Raw genomic sequence first — 18690 nt, 5'->3', positions numbered from 1 at the left:
GTATTTAATTTATGAACAAACTTTTGTTGGGAAAATATTGGAATTCATAAGTACTTAAACAATAACTATTTAGTTCATTGCTAAACTTATTAATATTTTGTTGTTTTCTTGTAGTGTTGTTATTTTAGATAAGAATTAATAAATTTAAGAGTAAATTGCCATTTTGGTCCAATGACTATTGTAGTACTGTTAATTGCTATCCGCGACTTTCAAAAATGTTAATTACGTACCATGACTATGATTTTTTTCTCAATTTTGGTCCAGCCGGCCAAATTGCCGGCCAAAAACGGCCGGAAAACATTAAACCCACGTTAATCCATATTTGAGAAAAGTAAAGAGGTCATTTCCCATCGCCGTCCTGAAAAATCCCAAGACAGATACAGCACTCCGTTTCCCCGACGTTTCCGGCGGACCGGTGGAGCGCGATCGGGATGCTATCGATGACGCACGGATCGAGGCCGCGCGGCGGCGGCGGAGGTGCCGCCGAGACGAGCGCCGACGCGTGGGCGGACTGAATCGGACGGGGACGGAACCGGCACACCCAGCGCGCGTAGAGAACGACGAAAGTGATTAAGAGAATGATTGCGAAGAGGACGACGATGAAGAAGAGAGTGCAGCCGCGGATTTGGAAATTGCTGTCGTCGAACTCCGAGTAGTGCCAGTGGAAGGGGTGCTGCGACTGCGGATCCTGGTAATCTAGCGCCGCCGCCTGCGACGGCGCCACGGTGGGTTTAATAAACATAGGAAATGACCTCTTTACCCCTCTCAAATATGGATTAACGTGGGTTTAATGTTTTCCGGCCGTTTTTGGCCGGCAATTTGGCCGGCTGGACCAAAATTGAGAAAAAAATCATAGTCATGGTACGTAATTAACATTTTTGAAAGTCGCGGATAGCAATTAACAGTACTACAATAGTCATTGGACCAAAATGGCAATTTACTCTAAATTTAATATGAACAAGAAAATTCTTATTAAGAATCAATATGTACTCTACGGCTCTACCCGCTTTTGACAAAATAAATAATTAGAAGTTTCCACACCATTATCAATATTGCAAAAATCCCGCCTAGGTGCCGATTAATCCCCGCCTAGGCGCTAAGCGCTGGTCGACCACCTAGCGTATCACATTAAATGGTGGTCTAGGCGGCTACCCGACTAGGCGACCGCCTAGGCCGCCTAACCACCGTCTAAGCCGCCTAACCATCGCTTAGGCGCTGACCGCCTAGGCGCCGACTAGACCTCCTACGCACCGACTAGGCCACCTAGTCAGCCAATTACTATTGTTCTTTTTTTTAATGGGTTACTTCACTCAAAATAACATCGTTCTGAGTGAAATAGACCTAAAATTGTACAAACTCTAGATATTTTTTAGGTTAATATTTATATTTTAGTATTAACTATTAAAGCATTATATAATTTATAATTATTAGTCTTTAAAAAATTAAAAATACTTCAACAATTTTTTTAAAAAATAAAAAATAAAATAAGAAATTACACTGGCGCCTAGGCACCGATTAATCCCCGCCTAGGCGTCCTAACCGCTAGGCGCTCCCCGAGCGCCAAAGGAGCGCCTAGCTATTTTTTCAACCATGACCATTATTCAATTCAATTCATGAGGATTAATTAAAATATAATTATGGTCGATTTGAAAATTTGAAAAATATTTTTTAGAAATTGATTTATGAAAAAATGATTTTTTTAAAAAATATTTTTTATTTTTTTATTTTTAGTGTATGGATGAAGTAAAAAAAAAAATAAAAAAAATTAAAGATTAGAAAAAAAAAATGTATCCATTTTAGTTTTGCTGAAAAACTAGAAACCTAATATTTTTTTCCTAGTTGGTCCATCTTTTAAAATCATTACAAATCTATAATAAATGTATTTCTTATAAAATATTAAATAATCATAAATTGCAATACATTAAAAAATATAATAATAATAACTAAATAAACTAATCATAAATAAACTTTATAACTATAAATTAGAGATAAACGTACTCTGTAATGAAGTTTAATTTCATACTACAACATATATAACCAATAAGGTTTCACAACCAACAAAAATTATTCTTACAAACTTCTACCTTTTGGATTGAACTACTATCCGAATAATTTACTTTCTAGGCAATATGATTCATTCCTAAGTTGAATTTTCCGGACGATACAACGTGTAAACCCCTATGCCTAAAATTAAAATACAAAAAGAATTAAGGACCTAATTTCTTGGTTTGTTTTATATTATCAAATTCTAATGCAATTAGTTCCTCACAAACGTGTCAACAAGTTTTTTTTTTTTTTAAATCCCTAGTTTAACCAATAATTGACAATTAATAAAAAAAAAATTACGTAATAAAAAACACTACTGTAACACAATAACAACATACCAGAGAGTGAATATTAATGAGTAGTTAAGTAGTTTTAATAAGAATGTAAATAATAATGTAGAATAAGTTGTAGAAAGCAACGTAGGTATGACACTTTCATAACATGGATCAATGGATATGATATGGTAGGTATAAAATATTAAATTTTTTTTCTTTAAAATTTGACTTATACAGTATTAGATCTATTATAACAATAGTATTCTTTTTGTCAAAACTTTATAATTGATCAGCTTATATAGTTATATTACAAGTTTTAATAATAGGGCACTTAATGAAGGAATAAAATGTAGAATGTTTCTCATATGAAAACGATCCAAGTAAACGTCGGCAACTAATTTCTGAAGACAACAATATATATAATTTATTCTATATTATATTCCAATATATACTAAGGGGACCCCGTGGAAGAAAAATGGTACAACAAATAAAACTAGTTGGCCCATGAGCAATAATTGATTACAAGTATCTGATTAAAAATTACTATTAATTAAATTTAAGAAACCTGCGACCACTATTTAAATATGTGTACGAGTAAATTCTGTTTCTGTGTCGAAGCACGCAAATTGCATAGGAGAAGTAAATCATACTAAAAAGACTATATGCGACATATTTGACCAAAAGGATGTAAGTTAGAATCAAACTCGTGACTTTCTGTAGGGAATAATTGTTTGTAGATTTTAATGATGCTAATAAATTGTATTAAGGATGTAGGACCCCCAAAACTTTCAACTCTTGTTTGTAATGAGTTGTTATACCATAGACCAGGGTCCTTGGTCAACGGCTATTTTTAGTATTGGAGTTGTGAACTTTCAGAATGTAAATTGTGTTTCGTTCTAACTCAAAACACATAACAACTGTAGAAGGGAATTTGTGAATAAAAGATTGTACTAAATTTTTAAAAAGATTAAATTGTATATTTTAGTATTGGAATTGACAGCAGTATTTGAGAGGAACTTGTGAATACAAAACAAGGTAAATAATTACATGTATGTTAACATTGTGTGTTCGTAGTATACAAATTGTGAATTTTTAAAAGGTAAATTGTCTATCTACGCCGTTTTAGATCCGGGTTCACTTGCAAGGTGGACTCGGGTCCACAGTACAAAATAATTTGCCAATTGTAATTGTTTAGGCCTTGGAGCGTCTGTAATATGTCATTAATCTTTGACGTTGACGCGTCCGTGCTGCATTTTATGGATATGGATGTGTTTCTCTTATTATTTTTTTTTTTTTTTGTGTTTCTCTTATTATTTAAGGAAGGTTAGAGCAGAATCTCTATACCCAAATTTACAAAGCAGTAAGATCTATTGCTAGTCATAATTTTCTATACTAGGTGATTAAGATGTGGAAGTTTTCACTATGGGTTGTGGTTTTGGTGATGTTAGTGAAGAGTTGGCAGTCTTCGGGGTGTTGGGAGGAAGAGAGGATAGCATTGTTGCATGTGAAAACTGAAATAAAGTATACATACGGAAAGTCTTTGGATTCGTGGATTGACGATAAAAGAAGCAACTGTTGTGAATGGGCAAAGGTGACGTGCAGTAATATTACAAGGAGAGTGATTGAGCTCTCTCTCGGTTCAACGAGGGATAAAAGAGTTGGGTATTGGTATATAGATGCCTCTGTATTTCTTCCATTCAAACACCTCAAGTCTCTTGATTTATCAGGAAATAATTTGGGTGGTGTGGTTGAGAGTGGAGGTAAACTCATTTCTTGTAACTTTTAATCGCTTATATACTATTTTATGAACTACATAGGCACATAACTTAATTTGATTTTATGTTACTTTTTACAGGTTTTGATAAGTTATCAAAACTAAGTGATCTGGAAGTTCTTGATGTGAGTTTTAATAACTTGAATCGTAGCATTTTTTCATCTCTCAGTCACCTTTCATCTCTCAAGATTCTCTATCTCCTGGTCAATCCTTTGGACTCGCCTCTTAATCATCTTGGTATGCTTAACGAGTTCTATTACTACATGTTTTATTGGGGTGTTTCGAAAGTCATTTTCTAGATTTCTAAATGAAAGTTTTCTTTTGATCTCCTATTCTCATATATACTTTATTCATACCTTTTCAATTGGTGGTATAATGGAACACCTATTAATGCACATTTAACTTTTAACATTTCATGTGTAAATATAGGTCGTGGAAAGCTTTCGGGATTAAGTAATCTGGAACTCCTCAACATTAGATCAACTGACATGGAGGATGATAGTATCTTATCAGCTTTGAGTAAACTAGTTTTTCCTTTTATTATTATTATTGTTGTTGTTGTTGTTGTTGTTGTGGTGGTGGTGGTGGTGGTGATTGTTGTTGTTTTTGTTGTTGTTGTTATTGTTGTTGTTATTATTATTATTATTATTATTATTATTATTGATGACTTGTCTAATGATGGATAAAAACTAAAATTTCTATTTCTTATCAATTCATTACATAATTTCTTGATTCTACAATTGCAGAATTTATGAAAAAATTTACAATCTAAAGCTTTCAGGTTACACATAAGAAGATCATAGTCAAACGTTCTCTTATTAATTAAAGCTAGATTTCTAACAACAACATAGACTTAAACCCATGGCATCCCATATGAAAGAGTCACTTTGTGCCACTAGACCACATGGTCATTAGCATATACTATAATATCTAATTAAGCATATATCCCAATTCCCATCATATCCCCTATAAAACTATGTGGTCCTAGTCTGGAGTTTCTTTCTTTTCACTCTTATTTTTTACTTTATTTGATGATGATCTGAGTACTTTTATGCATTGCAAGCATTTAATTGCACCACAATACTCATGCCATGTATATTACTTGTGGGCAGATTTAAGTGACTTCATCAGTCTTAAGGAACTAGACATAAGCTACAACAATTTCCAGAGCTTTGGACCAGTTTATGGTAATTTGAGGTTATACACATTCATACTTAAGCTCGCACACACACAATGATTTAAGTTTTGGTGTGCATATATGCAGGCCAAGGAGGACCAAAAAAATTGGAGAATTTGAACTTATACTACAATAGCTTTGGTAGCAGCATATTCAAGTCACTTAAATGGCTTCCTTCACTCAAGATTCTGAATTTGGGTAGTAATAATTTCGACGGACCGTTACACATAGAAGGTGCATCCTATAATAGTAAAATTGTTTCATTCTCTACTTTGTTAGGGACCTAAAATGTGAAGGAAATTTCTCCTATGAGATGGTCTCACGGATCTCTATCCATGAGACAGGTCGGGTTTTTGATAAGTATTACAAGTTTCATTTAACTCTTCAACTCTTAATATTACATTTTGATTTAAAAATGTTACATTTTTTCTCATAAGTAACTATGCCACCTTAAATATTTCATTTTTCTTCAAAAGTATTACACTTTTCCTTATAAATAACAAACAATTTATTCTTAATTAATATTACATTTCCATCATGACTTGACTCGTCTCACAGATACTTATATGTGGGACGGTCTCACATGAGAGATCAGAGACTCAAATGTGAATGATGCAGCTTAAACTTTTGTGACAGATATAAATGCATTGAACAATCTGGAAGACTTAGATTTGAGTGAAAATGCTATTGAGCGATTTGATACCTCTACAAGCCTCTCAGGTCAATAAATGTTATCCGATAAAGTTTTCAAAAGAACCCAAACATATATTAGTTACCTTGTTTCCACAACATATATATTTAACTTAATCTTTTGTATTTTGTAATGTTGTTGGATCAGGCAAGATCAGAAATAACAGCCATCTCCAAGTGTTGCACTTAAATACCATTAGTTCTAATATGACTTCTCTACTACAATCTTTGGTAGCATTTCCATCCATCAAGACCCTTGAGTTAGAAAACAATAACCTTACAAGCATAGACACAATTCATGGTAAGCTAGTAAAATGAAAGATTTAGTCTAATCTTATGTTTTCTTTTTTCTATTCTCTTATCTAATATCCATTTTCTTTTATGTGTATGTGGCATGTAAGCCTTGAGGAATCTAAGCAACTTGGAAGAGTTGTTTTTAGATGACGCTTTGTTGCATAAGGACTTCCTTCAAAGCATTGGATCAATGAGCAGACTAATTGTCTTATCCTTGCCTCGATGTCAACTAGGAACAACTTTGCCTAATAAAGGTTAGTTATTTTTAATTTGTAGTTGCTTGGCTATGTTCTGTTGACTATATCATTTGACAATACTAATGTTTATTAGATAAACAAATAGTAACCTTCTTTGATAAGTCAAGGGTGTTGTGGTTACGTCTTTACAGGTTGGTGTGAACTCAAGAACCTTCAAGAGCTCGGATTTAGTGCAAATCAGTTTGAGGGAAAACTTCCACCATGTTTAGGAAACTTAACATCTCTTCGTTTGGTTGATCTCTCTCTAAATAAGCTTACGGGGAACATTGCTTCATCTCCACTTCCAACACTCATGTCACTTGAGTATCTTTCTATTTCGAGTAACTTCTTTGAAATTCCCGACTCGTTCAAGTCTTTTGGTAATCATTCCAAGCTTAAGTTCCTTTTTGCTGATGGAAATAAAGCAATAGTAGAAACTGAGTTACATGGAGATTTAGTCCCTAAGTTCCAACTACATCTCTTTACCATGTCAAATTGCATTGGCCTTCAAAAATTTCCAAGATTTCTTCACTACCAACATGATTTGAGGATTCTTAGGTTGTCGGGGAACAATATTGAGGGCGAAGTTCCTAGTTGGTTGCTACAGAACAATACAAAACTTCAAGGATTTTATTTTGAAGGCAATGCTTTCAAAGGAATCCTTAAGTTTTCATCACAACGTAACCATGATCTGCAGACGTTGGATGTATCAAACAACAAGTTGAGCGGAGAAATTCCCAACAACATAAGTTCAACATTTCCAAATATTGTGGCATTGAACTTTTCCTACAACTTGTTTGAGGGTCAAATACCTTATATGGGAAAATTGAACTATTTAACCAATCTAGACTTGTCAAACAATTTCTTAACAGGGAAAATTCCAAAAGAACTGCTGATAAGTTGCCCATCATTGGCATCTCTCAAGTTGTCAGACAATAAGTTGGAAGGAGAAATAGTCCAAGAATTTGCTTGCCTACCTTCACTCTATCTCCTATATCTTGATGGTAACAATTTCACAGGCCCTATACCATATAGTCTTTCTAATATCCCCTTGCAATTTTTAGATATTAGTGACAATAACTTTTTTGGAAAAATTCCAAGATGGTTGGGTCTTGTGACAAGTCTAGAAGAACTCTCTTTATCCAAGAATCATCTCGAAGGTCATATCCCTATAGAGTTTTGTAACCTCGATAGCATCTATCTTTTAGACTTGTCGGAGAACAACTTAACTGGCGCAATTCCATCTTGCCTCAACCCATCTTCCATAAAGCATGTTCTACTCAGCAAAAATCGCCTAGCCGGTCAACTTAGCCCTGCACTTTTAAATAACACTTCCTTGGTGGTATATGATCTTAGTCATAACAATTTTGTTGGAACAATTCCAGAATGGATAGGTAGCATCTCAGGGTTGAGCATTCTTCTCCTTAAAGGAAATCAATTTGAAGGCATGATTCCAATTGAGGTCTGTCAACTTATCAGACTAAGTATACTAGATTTATCAGATAATCACCTATCTGGTCATATTCCCCATTGCTTGTCTGAGATGAATCTAGAGGTGACTAATGAGAAATCCACTGCAAGTCATTACACTGGTGATATTGATTTTGCTTTGACAACTTACATGTTCAACATCATGGATACAAATTCATACCATGTAAGTTTTGGGTGGGAAAATGGTGTCGGGCTTGATCCCTCAGAAGATGACACGCCTACAAGGGTGGAATTTAGAACAAAGGGAAATGTATACTACTATGAAGGCAACATCCTCAATTATATGTCTGGGATCGATCTCTCCAATAATAGATTCATTGGTGAAATTCCGCTCGAGTTGGGAGGCCTGATAAATATACATGCATTAAACTTGTCCCTCAACGATCTTATTGGCACAATACCAGAAACATTCTCAATGTTACGCAATATCGAGAGTCTGGATCTGTCCCACAACAAGTTGAATGGGACAATTCCGAACAAACTACTCGATCTTACCTCGTTGGAAGTCTTCAGTGTTGCGTACAACAATTTATCAGGTGCAGTACCAGAAGCGAAAGCTCAATTCGCAACGTTTGATAAAAGTAGCTACGAGGGAAACCCTTTTCTCTGTGGACCTCCACTAGAGGTTCATTGTAGTAGTCCTAAGGCACCATCTCTTTTGCCAACTCTCAACAATGACTTTGATCAACAAGGTGCAGGTTGGATGGATATGGAGGATTTCTATATTAGCTTTTCAATATCTTATCTTACATTCTTGTTAGGATTAGTGGCAGTGCTATGTATAAATCCTCAGTGGAGATACTCATGGTTTTATGCCATTGAAGTTCTCTTTGAATCCTTTCTCTACTGTCTATGCAAAAATTGAGAGCAATTGTTAGAATGTTCTGTATAGTCTATATAAGGCCAATGTTTTCTCTCTTTTAATTTTAAGCATTCATTATCTCAGACAGCTTGTAATAACTAATAAGACTAGCTTCATCATATAATGCTTATCAATCAAGTTCTATTATTTTTTGACTGGACAATTATGTATTGGTGGAAACTGTTTATGACTCTGGTCTTATGGTAATGTACTATGAGTCTATGAGAATGGCAATGCCACTAGAAAGCTTGTCCTATGAATCCCTCTTTGGAAAATTTCATTTTACCAGTTGAGTGAAGGGTTGAAATTTCATCTGAAGCTTTGAATCAACCTTTCCATTGTCACAACCCCAAGCAACAGAACACCAATATGTGTGAAGAGAATTGAAGTTGGTTTAAGAGTTGCATCCTATTACCATACATCACTTAGATACATCAATTTTGGTACCATTTTAACTTTTATTGATGCAATAAATATGCTAAGGAATTTATATTTTGTAAATGTCAGTAAGAAAAACAGCAAAAGAAAAGACCCAAATCAATAAGAAAAGAGCAGCAGAAGAAGAAGCAGTTCACTTGCATACTTATGAGATTCCCACATCGGCAGAAGACAAAAGGTGGAGCATAGCAATGGATTATAAAAACGGGCCGAGTAATTATTGGCGCCATTCTTACCTGGATAGGGTCTTTAATATATATTTATAATTATAATTTATAATATTTATAATTATAATTTATAATTATAATTAATTTATTGTATGTGAAATTTATTTAATATATATTTATAATTAATTTATTGTATGTGAAATTTATTTAATATATATTTATAATTAATTTATTATATTTAAATAGTGAAATTTATTTAATATATATTTATAATTAATTTATTATATTTAAATAGTGAAATTTATTTAATATATATTTATAATTAATTTATTGTATGTGAAATTTATTTAATGTATATTTATAATTAATTTATTATATTTAAATAAATAATATTTGAAGCATTTATGTTGACAAGTTTAAATAATTCTTATTGTGTGAATGAAAGATACAAAAGTTAATTAGGATAATATACTTTGTAAAATAGGAGGAAAATATTATAAACCTTGTAGTGACTTAATAATCTATCTATAATAGTAGTAGTAACTTAATGACCACGCATTTATAATTTAATGTAATTGTAGGTTAATTAAGAAATTGGAAACAAACATCGGGTGTTATTTAAAAAAATCTCAATTAGATCAGGGTGTTATTTAAAAAAATCTCAATTAGATCAGAGCTTTTAATGAGAGTTTTTAATGATATATTTTTATAGGTTAATTTTATTTGTACAAAAATCAAAAGAGAAAAATTAATTATAAGTTTAAAAAAAAAAAAGAATTTAGGGATAAAATTCTCAATTTATTAAAATTAAAATTAAAATTAAAATTAAAATTAAAATTAAAATTAAAATTCTAAATAATTTTAAAAAATGAAAATGATTTCTTCACGTACCGCGATATGACTTTCATTCATTGGATAATGAGAATTTACTACATCACTAATTAAAATGAGAATTTAATTACCAATTGGATAATGGGATTTTTGGCAATTAGTTGTTAGTTTATAGCTGATAACTGATTGATTTAACGGATAGGAGACAAGATGATTATGTTAGCTTGTTTGACCAGTTGATAATATTAATGCTAGGACCAATAAGGGATATTCTGAAAAAAAAAATGATTGAAAGTAAAATGGCACATAAATCTATGACAAAAATGAAAATAACTCTTAATAAGAAATTAATAATAACGAGTAAATTGGCAAATTTATTATAACAAATAGTTTTAGACTAATGATAATGATCTATCTTATCTCTTAGTTAGGACTCAATGACCTTACTCAAAACCAATCTATCTTATCTAATCCGGAGTTAGGACTCAATGACCTTATAACTATGTATAGTAATGATTGGAGGTGATCAAAAATCTTGTGGTCAAGCGACATAAAGTGATTTTTTCAAGTGAATACCGAATAAAACCTAAAGGAATAAGAGTCAAATAGGTCACTGAACTGCACACCAAAATGCAATTAGGCCATCGAACTCAAACAATGCAATTGGGTCTCTGAACTACACAAATTCATGCAATATCATCCAAAATTACATGTTTTAATTTACCTGATGTGCCGGTTATCAACTTTAAAATAATTTTAAATAAAATAATTAAATAAAAATAATATTTAAATTTAAATTTAAAATATAAAAATAAAAAACACTTCCGGTCGGAGACGATTCAATATATATATATAAAATTTTAATTAATTATTTTATTTAAAATATTATTTTTTAAATTGGTAATCGGTACATAGGTAAAACAGGTCATTTTGAATGAAATTGCATAAATTTATGTAGTTCAAGGACCCAATTGCATTGTTTTTGAGTTTGATAGTCTAATTGTATTTTTGTATATAGTTCAGTGATCTATTTGACCCTTATTCCAAACATGAATAATAACTCTTGTATGCTAGTTCGGTTATGAAACCGAAACACATGAGAATCTGCTATGGCTTTTGTTGTGGACTGAAATTTTGTAACAAACTTCCAAAACAGGCTACATACAAAACCAGCTAACATCAATATTCCCTTTATCATATATTGCTGAAATCATCATCACTTACCATACATGATATATCACCCTCCACCGTCCAAACTCTCTATACTAGCTACCATCGCCACCAATATATTTCTACCAGAAAACACCGCCAAATCCACCAATCACCTTAGAAAAGAGCGATTTTGATTTACTACAATTTTTCATTCTTTCTTCTTTTTTTTTTCTTTTTTTTTTTTTTTTGAAAACCAACTAGTGAAAGATATTATTAAAACCTTATGGAAAATAAATTAACAATAGACTCAAACGTACGGTATAGCATCTTAGAATTGACATGCTATCTAGGTTGCCCTACTATTAGTTAAGGCTATCCTTATTCTCAAAAGGCCGGATAGCCTTTACAAGATGAGATGGCATGCTAAAGTGGATTTCTTTTCTTTCTTTTTTAATGCTTAGGTGTATAGCAAACTAGCTAAGCATATAAAAAACTGCCGCATGACATTTTTTTGTACTTTATTTATTTATTTTTAATTATTTTAATTATTATTTTATTGTATTATGATGTGATAGTGGAGGCACTTTTGAAAGCGTAAGTAAAATAGTGAATAAATTGCAAACTTAATGATGTGGAATAAAGTAGAATTCATTTTTAAAAGTAAGAGAGATGCAGGGATAAGGATAACCTAAAGCATGAGCCACTTCATTGAAGGTGCGATTGACATAAGAAAATGACATTGAAGTAAGAAATATAATACACCCTAGAATACATTGATGGGCCAAGATCCCAGAGTATGACATGTTAGATATAAATGTGTAGTCGATCTAAAGGCGATGTTGATCTCGAGAGTTGTCTCTTGAAGAGTAGATCTGCAAAATAACGTTAGGTTCGCTGTTTTGTGTTTTAAAAATCTTAAATAATCTATTGATATTATTCCAAGCAATATGAGTACATACTATAACTTAAATGCTATAATATATATATAGTGTCATAATCATGTGTGTGGCCGTCCTTTAACGTGCGATCAATGTGGCCGCACCACTATATATACAAATATACATCACTCAATGTTAGAAAATGCATCACATAAATATGCATCATTAGGTACACATCACCAAAAAACACACCACTAGGTATGCAAATATACACCATACAGTGTTAGCAAATGCACTATTAGGGACATGGAAGTTATGATGCATTATTTTGGGTGTGTGGTGTGTTTTTTGGTATTTTTATGTATTTTTATTGTGGTGCGTTTTTTAACATTAAGTGGTGCGAATCACACCGACCGCATAAGAAGGCGCAACCACATTTGAACCGATTTCTATATACAAGCATAGCAGTTGATTATAATAAACTCTAAATCTAATCAACTTACTACACCAGATAATTAAGTTACTAATAGAAAAACAATGAGTGGATGACATTAGGAGGCAAAGACTAAGTAATAGAAAAACAAGAAGAAAAGATGAGAGAGCAGCTTTGATACAAGTGGCGACCATGCATGCATAGCAGGACCCTTCCACCTCCATCGATCTATATATGTATCTATCTAAGCATCCTTTATGACCCCACCACTAATTGGCGCGGCCTCATCTCCGACCACCACCACCTCCTCCTCCGTACCATCTCTCCCCCTTAAGCTAAACGACAATGACTTAAACGAAACCAAGAACCTCCCGGTGGGCGGGACCCACAGGTTAAGCAACCCGTGGGGCCTACCGGAGGGCCTCCAAACTCGCACCGTCAAGAACTGGATAGGATTACCTAACGGCGTCTCATCCGCCGCGTCGCCGCCCCCCTTAAGCACGTCACTGAGCAACACCCTAGCACTCCCCACGGGCTTCTCCCTCACGTGCCCGTGCGCGTATATGTCCACGTTCAGAGCCGCCATGACGTCATTCTCCGCCACCCCTTGGCGGAACTTGAGCTTCACCACTTGGTTCCACACCGGGTTCGCCCCGCCCTGCTCGTCCACGCGGGTCCTTGCCGCGTCCACGCTCCTCTCCACGTAAGCCTCCGCGTAGGTCCTCATCTTGCTCAAGTGCTTCACGTTCTTCAGGTCGTTGGCGGAGTATAAAAGAACTTCGATCTCCCTCAGCTGCTCTTGCGCCGGCGGCATCCGCCGCCGGAAATGTGATGACTCGCTCATCGAGAAACGGAAGAGGCGGCGATGATAATTGATGAAGTGAATTGGATTACTACTATTTATAATTGAGAGTTGAGAGTGCTTTGAATTGGCTTTTTATTCACTATTTTGACTCCAACTTCTACCCTTTACGTTTTATAATTCACAGATGGATTACATTAATTTAATGGGATAATTTTCAAATATACCCCCAAACGTTTTTGAAAGTTTTAATTAGATCATCAAAATTAAAAATAATTTAACTAGACACCTAAATTTTATGTCCTTTTAAAAATATACAATGAACATAACTCATTTTTATCTATTTTTATAGAGTAATACTCAATTTAGTCCTCAACTGTAGTGATTTTTCTCAATTTAGTTCTAAATAATTTTTTGTACTTAATTAATTAGGTCCTCGACTTTGATAATTTTACTCAATTGAGTCATCTATTAAGATAGCTTGGTAACTTTACCTCTATTATAATACCCAATTTAATTCTTAACTATAGTACTTTTACTCAATTTAGTCTTCGACTATAGTAGTTTTACCCAATTTAGTCTTCGACTATAGTAGTTTTACCTAATTTAGTCTTCGACTATAGTAATTTTTTCTATTTAGTCATTGATTCTAATAGCCAAGGAAAATCATCACAGTCAAGTACCTAATTAAGCACAAAAAGTCATTTAGGATTAGATCAAGAAAAACGTAACCACTATAGTCGATGACTAAATTGTGTATTGACCTTATTTTTATAGGTAAATTTTTAATAATGATTGATTTGGATGTCATTACTAACGCGAACATCATATGATAATTTTTCAACAAATTTGAGTACGGACTACGGGTTCAACTAAAAAGATATTGATAATAATCAAACTTGTGACATTTAAGTATGAAAATCATACTCCACTCACTTGATCACCCTTTCAAGCCAAATGTAAATACACTTGAGAAATTAAAAGTGGTATTAACCCTTGATATATGTTTGTTCCTCAACAAATAATTAAGATTAGGGTAGTGGATGAGTTTTGCTTTGATGGTGATGTTATTGTTGTTGTGGTGTCAAAGTAACCATTACATAACCTAATAATGTGTGAGTTGACCTAAAGTAACATGTAAACAAGGATTAATTTTACTTTTTTGTCGAATTCATTTACCTATTTAAAACTTTTAAATTTTAATAATCTAATTGCATTTTTCTAAATAATTCAAGGGATATATATAACTCTTATCCAAAATTTAATATTAAATTCTCTTCAACTATACATTTAGTTAGACTTTATTTCACTTTTGACCCATTAATTACGATAATATTTTTTTATATTTGACTTTTATTTAATGTATTCTCATCACTTTTTATTCTTTACTTTTTTTTTAAATAAAAAAAAAGTATTTTATTTGTAGTTCAAATATTTGAAGTTGATGTTTAGAATTGAAACAAATCAAATTTAAAGGTTAAAAGTGAAATTTTCATTATAATTGAGTGACTAAAAGTGAATAATAAGGATCAAAAGTGAAAATATCGTTATAATTGAGGAATCAAAAGTGAAATTTTCATTATAATTGAGTGTCTAAAAGTAAATAATTAGGATCAAAAGTTAAAATATCATTATAATTGATGAATCAAAAGTGAAATATACTTATTCTGGGAGAAATCTAGCTACAATATAATGTAAAAAATTTTATTTTAAAAAAAAGTATTTGTGAAAATTATTCAAATTTATATGTTTTGTGACAATTTTGGCTAAATTTTTAAATTTCACATTTTTTGTGCAAAAACTTAAAACTGATACAATTTCAATCAATTATGTGATGTCCAAAAAAAAATAATAATAAAAATCAACCAGACACACATGTCAACTTTGACAGTTTCGTCTAAAATTAGTGTAATCCACAAGCAATACTCAAATATATTTATAAATAATGGGTCACACTTCTATGAGACCGTCTCACGAATTTTTATTCGTGATGCGGGTCGGGTCGGGTCGGGTTGGAACAACGTAAAAATGTCATACTTATATATGCAAATGTTATACTTCTATATTCAAATATAATACTAATCATGAATACCATTTTTGTTACTTATAAGAGAAAAATTATTACATTTTTCATAATAAGTAATGTTGACAAATGCCCCTCACTTTAATGGAAAATATAATACTTTTGAGGAAAAATGTAATTCTTTTAAATCGAAATGTAAAAGTATTGTATTTTTCGTTAAAAGTATTACATTTACCCTTATAAGTAACAAAAATTTTATTCCTAATTAGTATTACATTTGAGCATATATGACATTTGTGTGTATAAGTATTACACTTGCATATTGACCCGACCCGTCTCATGGTAAAACGGTCTCACACAATGCAAGTTTTTGCCATAAATAATTTATTATGATTAAATAAATTTATTATGAATATTATACTATGATTAAATAAAAAAAAATTAAATGTGAACCTATATATCTTTTTCTTCTTGACAATACATGGAGGAATGTTTTAGTAAAAGGATAGTGTTAATGTAATATTTTTATAACACATTTCGTTTTTTTTTAATACCTTAGTGGCAATGTTTGTTTAAAGCGCGCATTTATATCGAAAAATCTAATAATCATCACTATGTAAATGAAAGATGCAAAAATTATAAGAATATACTTTGTAAATTAGGAGAGAAATGTTATAAATCATGTAATAATGATTTAATAATCTATAGTACGTAATGAATATGTAGTAATGATTTAAGGAAATAGAATACTAACTCAAGAAACATGCATTTATAACTTAATGTAATTGTAATAAGTTAAATAAAAATTTGAAACTAATTAATATTAGCTTAGTAGGGGTATTATTTAAAAAATCTTATTTAGAGTTTTTAATGATATACTTTTTAGAAATTCCACCCCTATAAAACTCACACGATTTATAGTCACTCTCCAATGTGGTTATTTTTGTGCGGTTAGTTGTTTCTTGTCTCAAAACTAACTGTTTAACCGTTTAATCAAAATATCAAATATGTTTTAAAGAAGATAATTCTATCCAAGTCAACTAAGGATTCAAATACATATTTGAATCCTTATGATTTACTGTACTCATTCTTTATTTAAAATAAGAAAAAATATATATATGTTTTAGAGGGGAAAAAAAAGCTCTACTCATTTTTTTTGTTTAAAAGGAGAAAAATTGGGTTATAGATCCACCGAAGCGGGTTGCCTTAACCGAAGTGTTTGCTAACAAGGAAAAGCCCGAAGGCTGTTCCCGTTCCTGTCAGGGGAGATGCCAACCATCTCTCCTTTCTACGAACACAGCGTTTCGTGTGGAGTAGACATATATAAAACGTACTAAACCTTATAAATATCCGATGTGGGACAACAATATTCATTTACCTCACCTCCCACACCATCGCAGCCACCGCTTGACGAAGAAGATGATGAATTCTCTACCTCCCGTTGGATCCCCTGACTTACACGTGGATCTTCCTCAGCACTCCGATGACCTTCGCCTCAAGACTATCAAGCTGGCAATTATCCCCCCTCTGTGTTGTCGATATTGTGGAATTTTGCAATTCGTCCATTGTGAGCATTTCAAGTAGGGTTTAAGTTTGAAGTGCATGATTGTGTTTAGTTAACCCTGTTTCACTCCTCCTTCAATAATTTTGTTCTGCTATTAGCTTACTATACAGCATACTGTGAATTAATTTTAAACTTTGACTGGATTTTTAAGAACACTACTTAAGATGACTTAGATTGGCTTTGTTTTTTGTTTAGATTAGGATCTAAGTGATTCTCAGATATTGGATTAAATAGTCTGTGGATTAGCATACAATTACAGGTGTACTATTATCTCATTCTCTCTATAATGCATAGCCCACCAGTCATTTCAATTTCTTTTATGCAACAAGTTAGTAAAAGTAAAATCACTATAAATTTTTCTTTTAAAAAAAATGTTCAGATGTATGTGATACAAAAGAACAGGTGAATATGATCCTGAAAGTCGCAACTTTAGTGCACCAATGTACTAGTTAGAAAGAGTGATATAATATGATAGTTGCCAGGACAAGACCTCTGGCTTCAAGTCCAGTCTAATGTTGCTTCTACTGCCTGCATGGTCATGCATAACAATTAGGGGCAAATTATATCGGGATCAGGTGGACCTGGTCCAAAACAATGTTGTTTTGTTATAAGTGTGAGTTAAGACATCATATTTAATAACGTCATTTGTACTATGTTCATAACTTGTTTTATATGTCATCATTATGTACTATGTTCATAATGTGTTTTATATGTCGATTAACTTAAACTTTAATGCTCAAAAACACCCAACTAAATGCACATCACTATAATTTTCATTCACTCTATAATAGGTTAATAATGTCCCTTCTATATGTTCATAAAAACAAAGTTTAATGTACATAAATATTATATTACAAGCACATCATGTTTAATAAATTTCACTAAATACTATGTTCATAATATTTATTTTATATATCACTGAAGTAATAAGGGCCAAATAAGTAATTCAACTTTTATCAATAATGCAAAGGTTAACATGTTATAGCTAATTTGAATGTTCGCCCAGGCAGATGTGTCCTCGACCTGACGGCTTCGGGATTTTGCAATTCACACCAAGTATTGCATTTCGCTACGTTCTTCATCGATGCGAGAGTCGAGATATCCGTCGCTACGTTCTTCATCGATGCGAGAGTCGAGATATCCGCTGACGAGAATCGTATTTTATTAAGTAATAAAGAAAATAGAAGATGAAAACAAAAAGTCAACCCCAAGTCGATTAACCGAATGTGTATTTGGTAGAGACCAACGGAACTATGCAAGAGATAAATGTTGATGCCCAGGATCGAACTGGGGACCTTCAGTGTGTAAGACTGACATGATAACCACTACACCACACCAACTCGTTGGGAAGGATGATCTCTGAAACCTAGATAAATGTTCTTGAACCATAAACCGAGATTCACAATACATTGTGGATCCTGGTAGATTGTATATGTCTTATGTTTGTGATCAAAAGTGAAATAAATTCTAAATCGTATTCCCATATGTTTCAGTTTTGTAATCGAATTAGGCGCACGGAGACAAACACGATGGGCTTTGTAAAAGTTGTCCAAAATC

The 18690-nt window shown here is 32.6% G+C and overlaps 2 protein-coding genes and 2 non-coding genes across 4 annotated transcripts; 1 reads left to right on the top strand and 3 right to left on the bottom strand.

Moving 5' to 3' along the window:
* The first annotated feature begins 3726 nt into the window (after positions 1-3726).
* On the top strand, positions 3727-8848 carry LOC116032349 (receptor-like protein 15). The gene is made up of 9 exons (XM_031274849.1): positions 3727-4081; positions 4177-4332; positions 4525-4614; positions 5208-5282; positions 5360-5506; positions 5909-5992; positions 6111-6263; positions 6364-6510; positions 6645-8848. The coding sequence occupies exons 1-9, from the start codon at positions 3727-3729 to the stop codon at positions 8846-8848; spliced, it is 3411 nt and encodes a 1136-aa protein (XP_031130709.1).
* A 4140-nt stretch (positions 8849-12988) lies between these two features.
* On the bottom strand, positions 12989-13588 carry LOC116032348 (BON1-associated protein 2-like). The gene has a single exon (XM_031274848.1). The coding sequence runs from the start codon at positions 13586-13588 to the stop codon at positions 12989-12991; it is 600 nt and encodes a 199-aa protein (XP_031130708.1).
* Positions 13589-16737: 3149 nt separating this feature from the next.
* Positions 16738-16867, bottom strand: LOC116033751. Its single transcript, XR_004100923.1, has one exon. It is a non-coding gene; the product is annotated as a U6atac minor spliceosomal RNA (small nuclear RNA).
* Positions 16868-18400: 1533 nt separating this feature from the next.
* TRNAV-UAC lies at positions 18401-18473 on the bottom strand. Its single transcript has one exon. It is a non-coding gene; the product is annotated as a tRNA-Val (tRNA).
* Positions 18474-18690: the final 217 nt, after the last annotated feature.

This window comes from Ipomoea triloba, chromosome 10 (assembly GCF_003576645.1).
Source record: "Ipomoea triloba cultivar NCNSP0323 chromosome 10, ASM357664v1".
NCBI classification, from domain to species: Eukaryota; Viridiplantae; Streptophyta; class Magnoliopsida; order Solanales; family Convolvulaceae; genus Ipomoea; species Ipomoea triloba.
This window is presented reverse-complemented; position numbering and strand designations above follow the sequence as displayed.

Coding starts and splice junctions, on each gene's coding strand:
- LOC116032348 (XM_031274848.1), bottom strand. CDS start 13,588: ATGAGCGAGTCATCACATTTCCGGCGGCGGATGCCGCCGGCGCAAGAG.
- LOC116032349 (XM_031274849.1), top strand. CDS start 3,727: ATGTGGAAGTTTTCACTATGGGTTGTGGTTTTGGTGATGTTAGTGAAG. Junction 5,507..5,908: donor CGGACCGTTACACATAGAAG/GTGCATCCTATA, acceptor CTTTTGTGACAG/ATATAAATGCATTGAACAAT. Junction 6,511..6,644: donor AACAACTTTGCCTAATAAAG/GTTAGTTATTTT, acceptor ACGTCTTTACAG/GTTGGTGTGAACTCAAGAAC.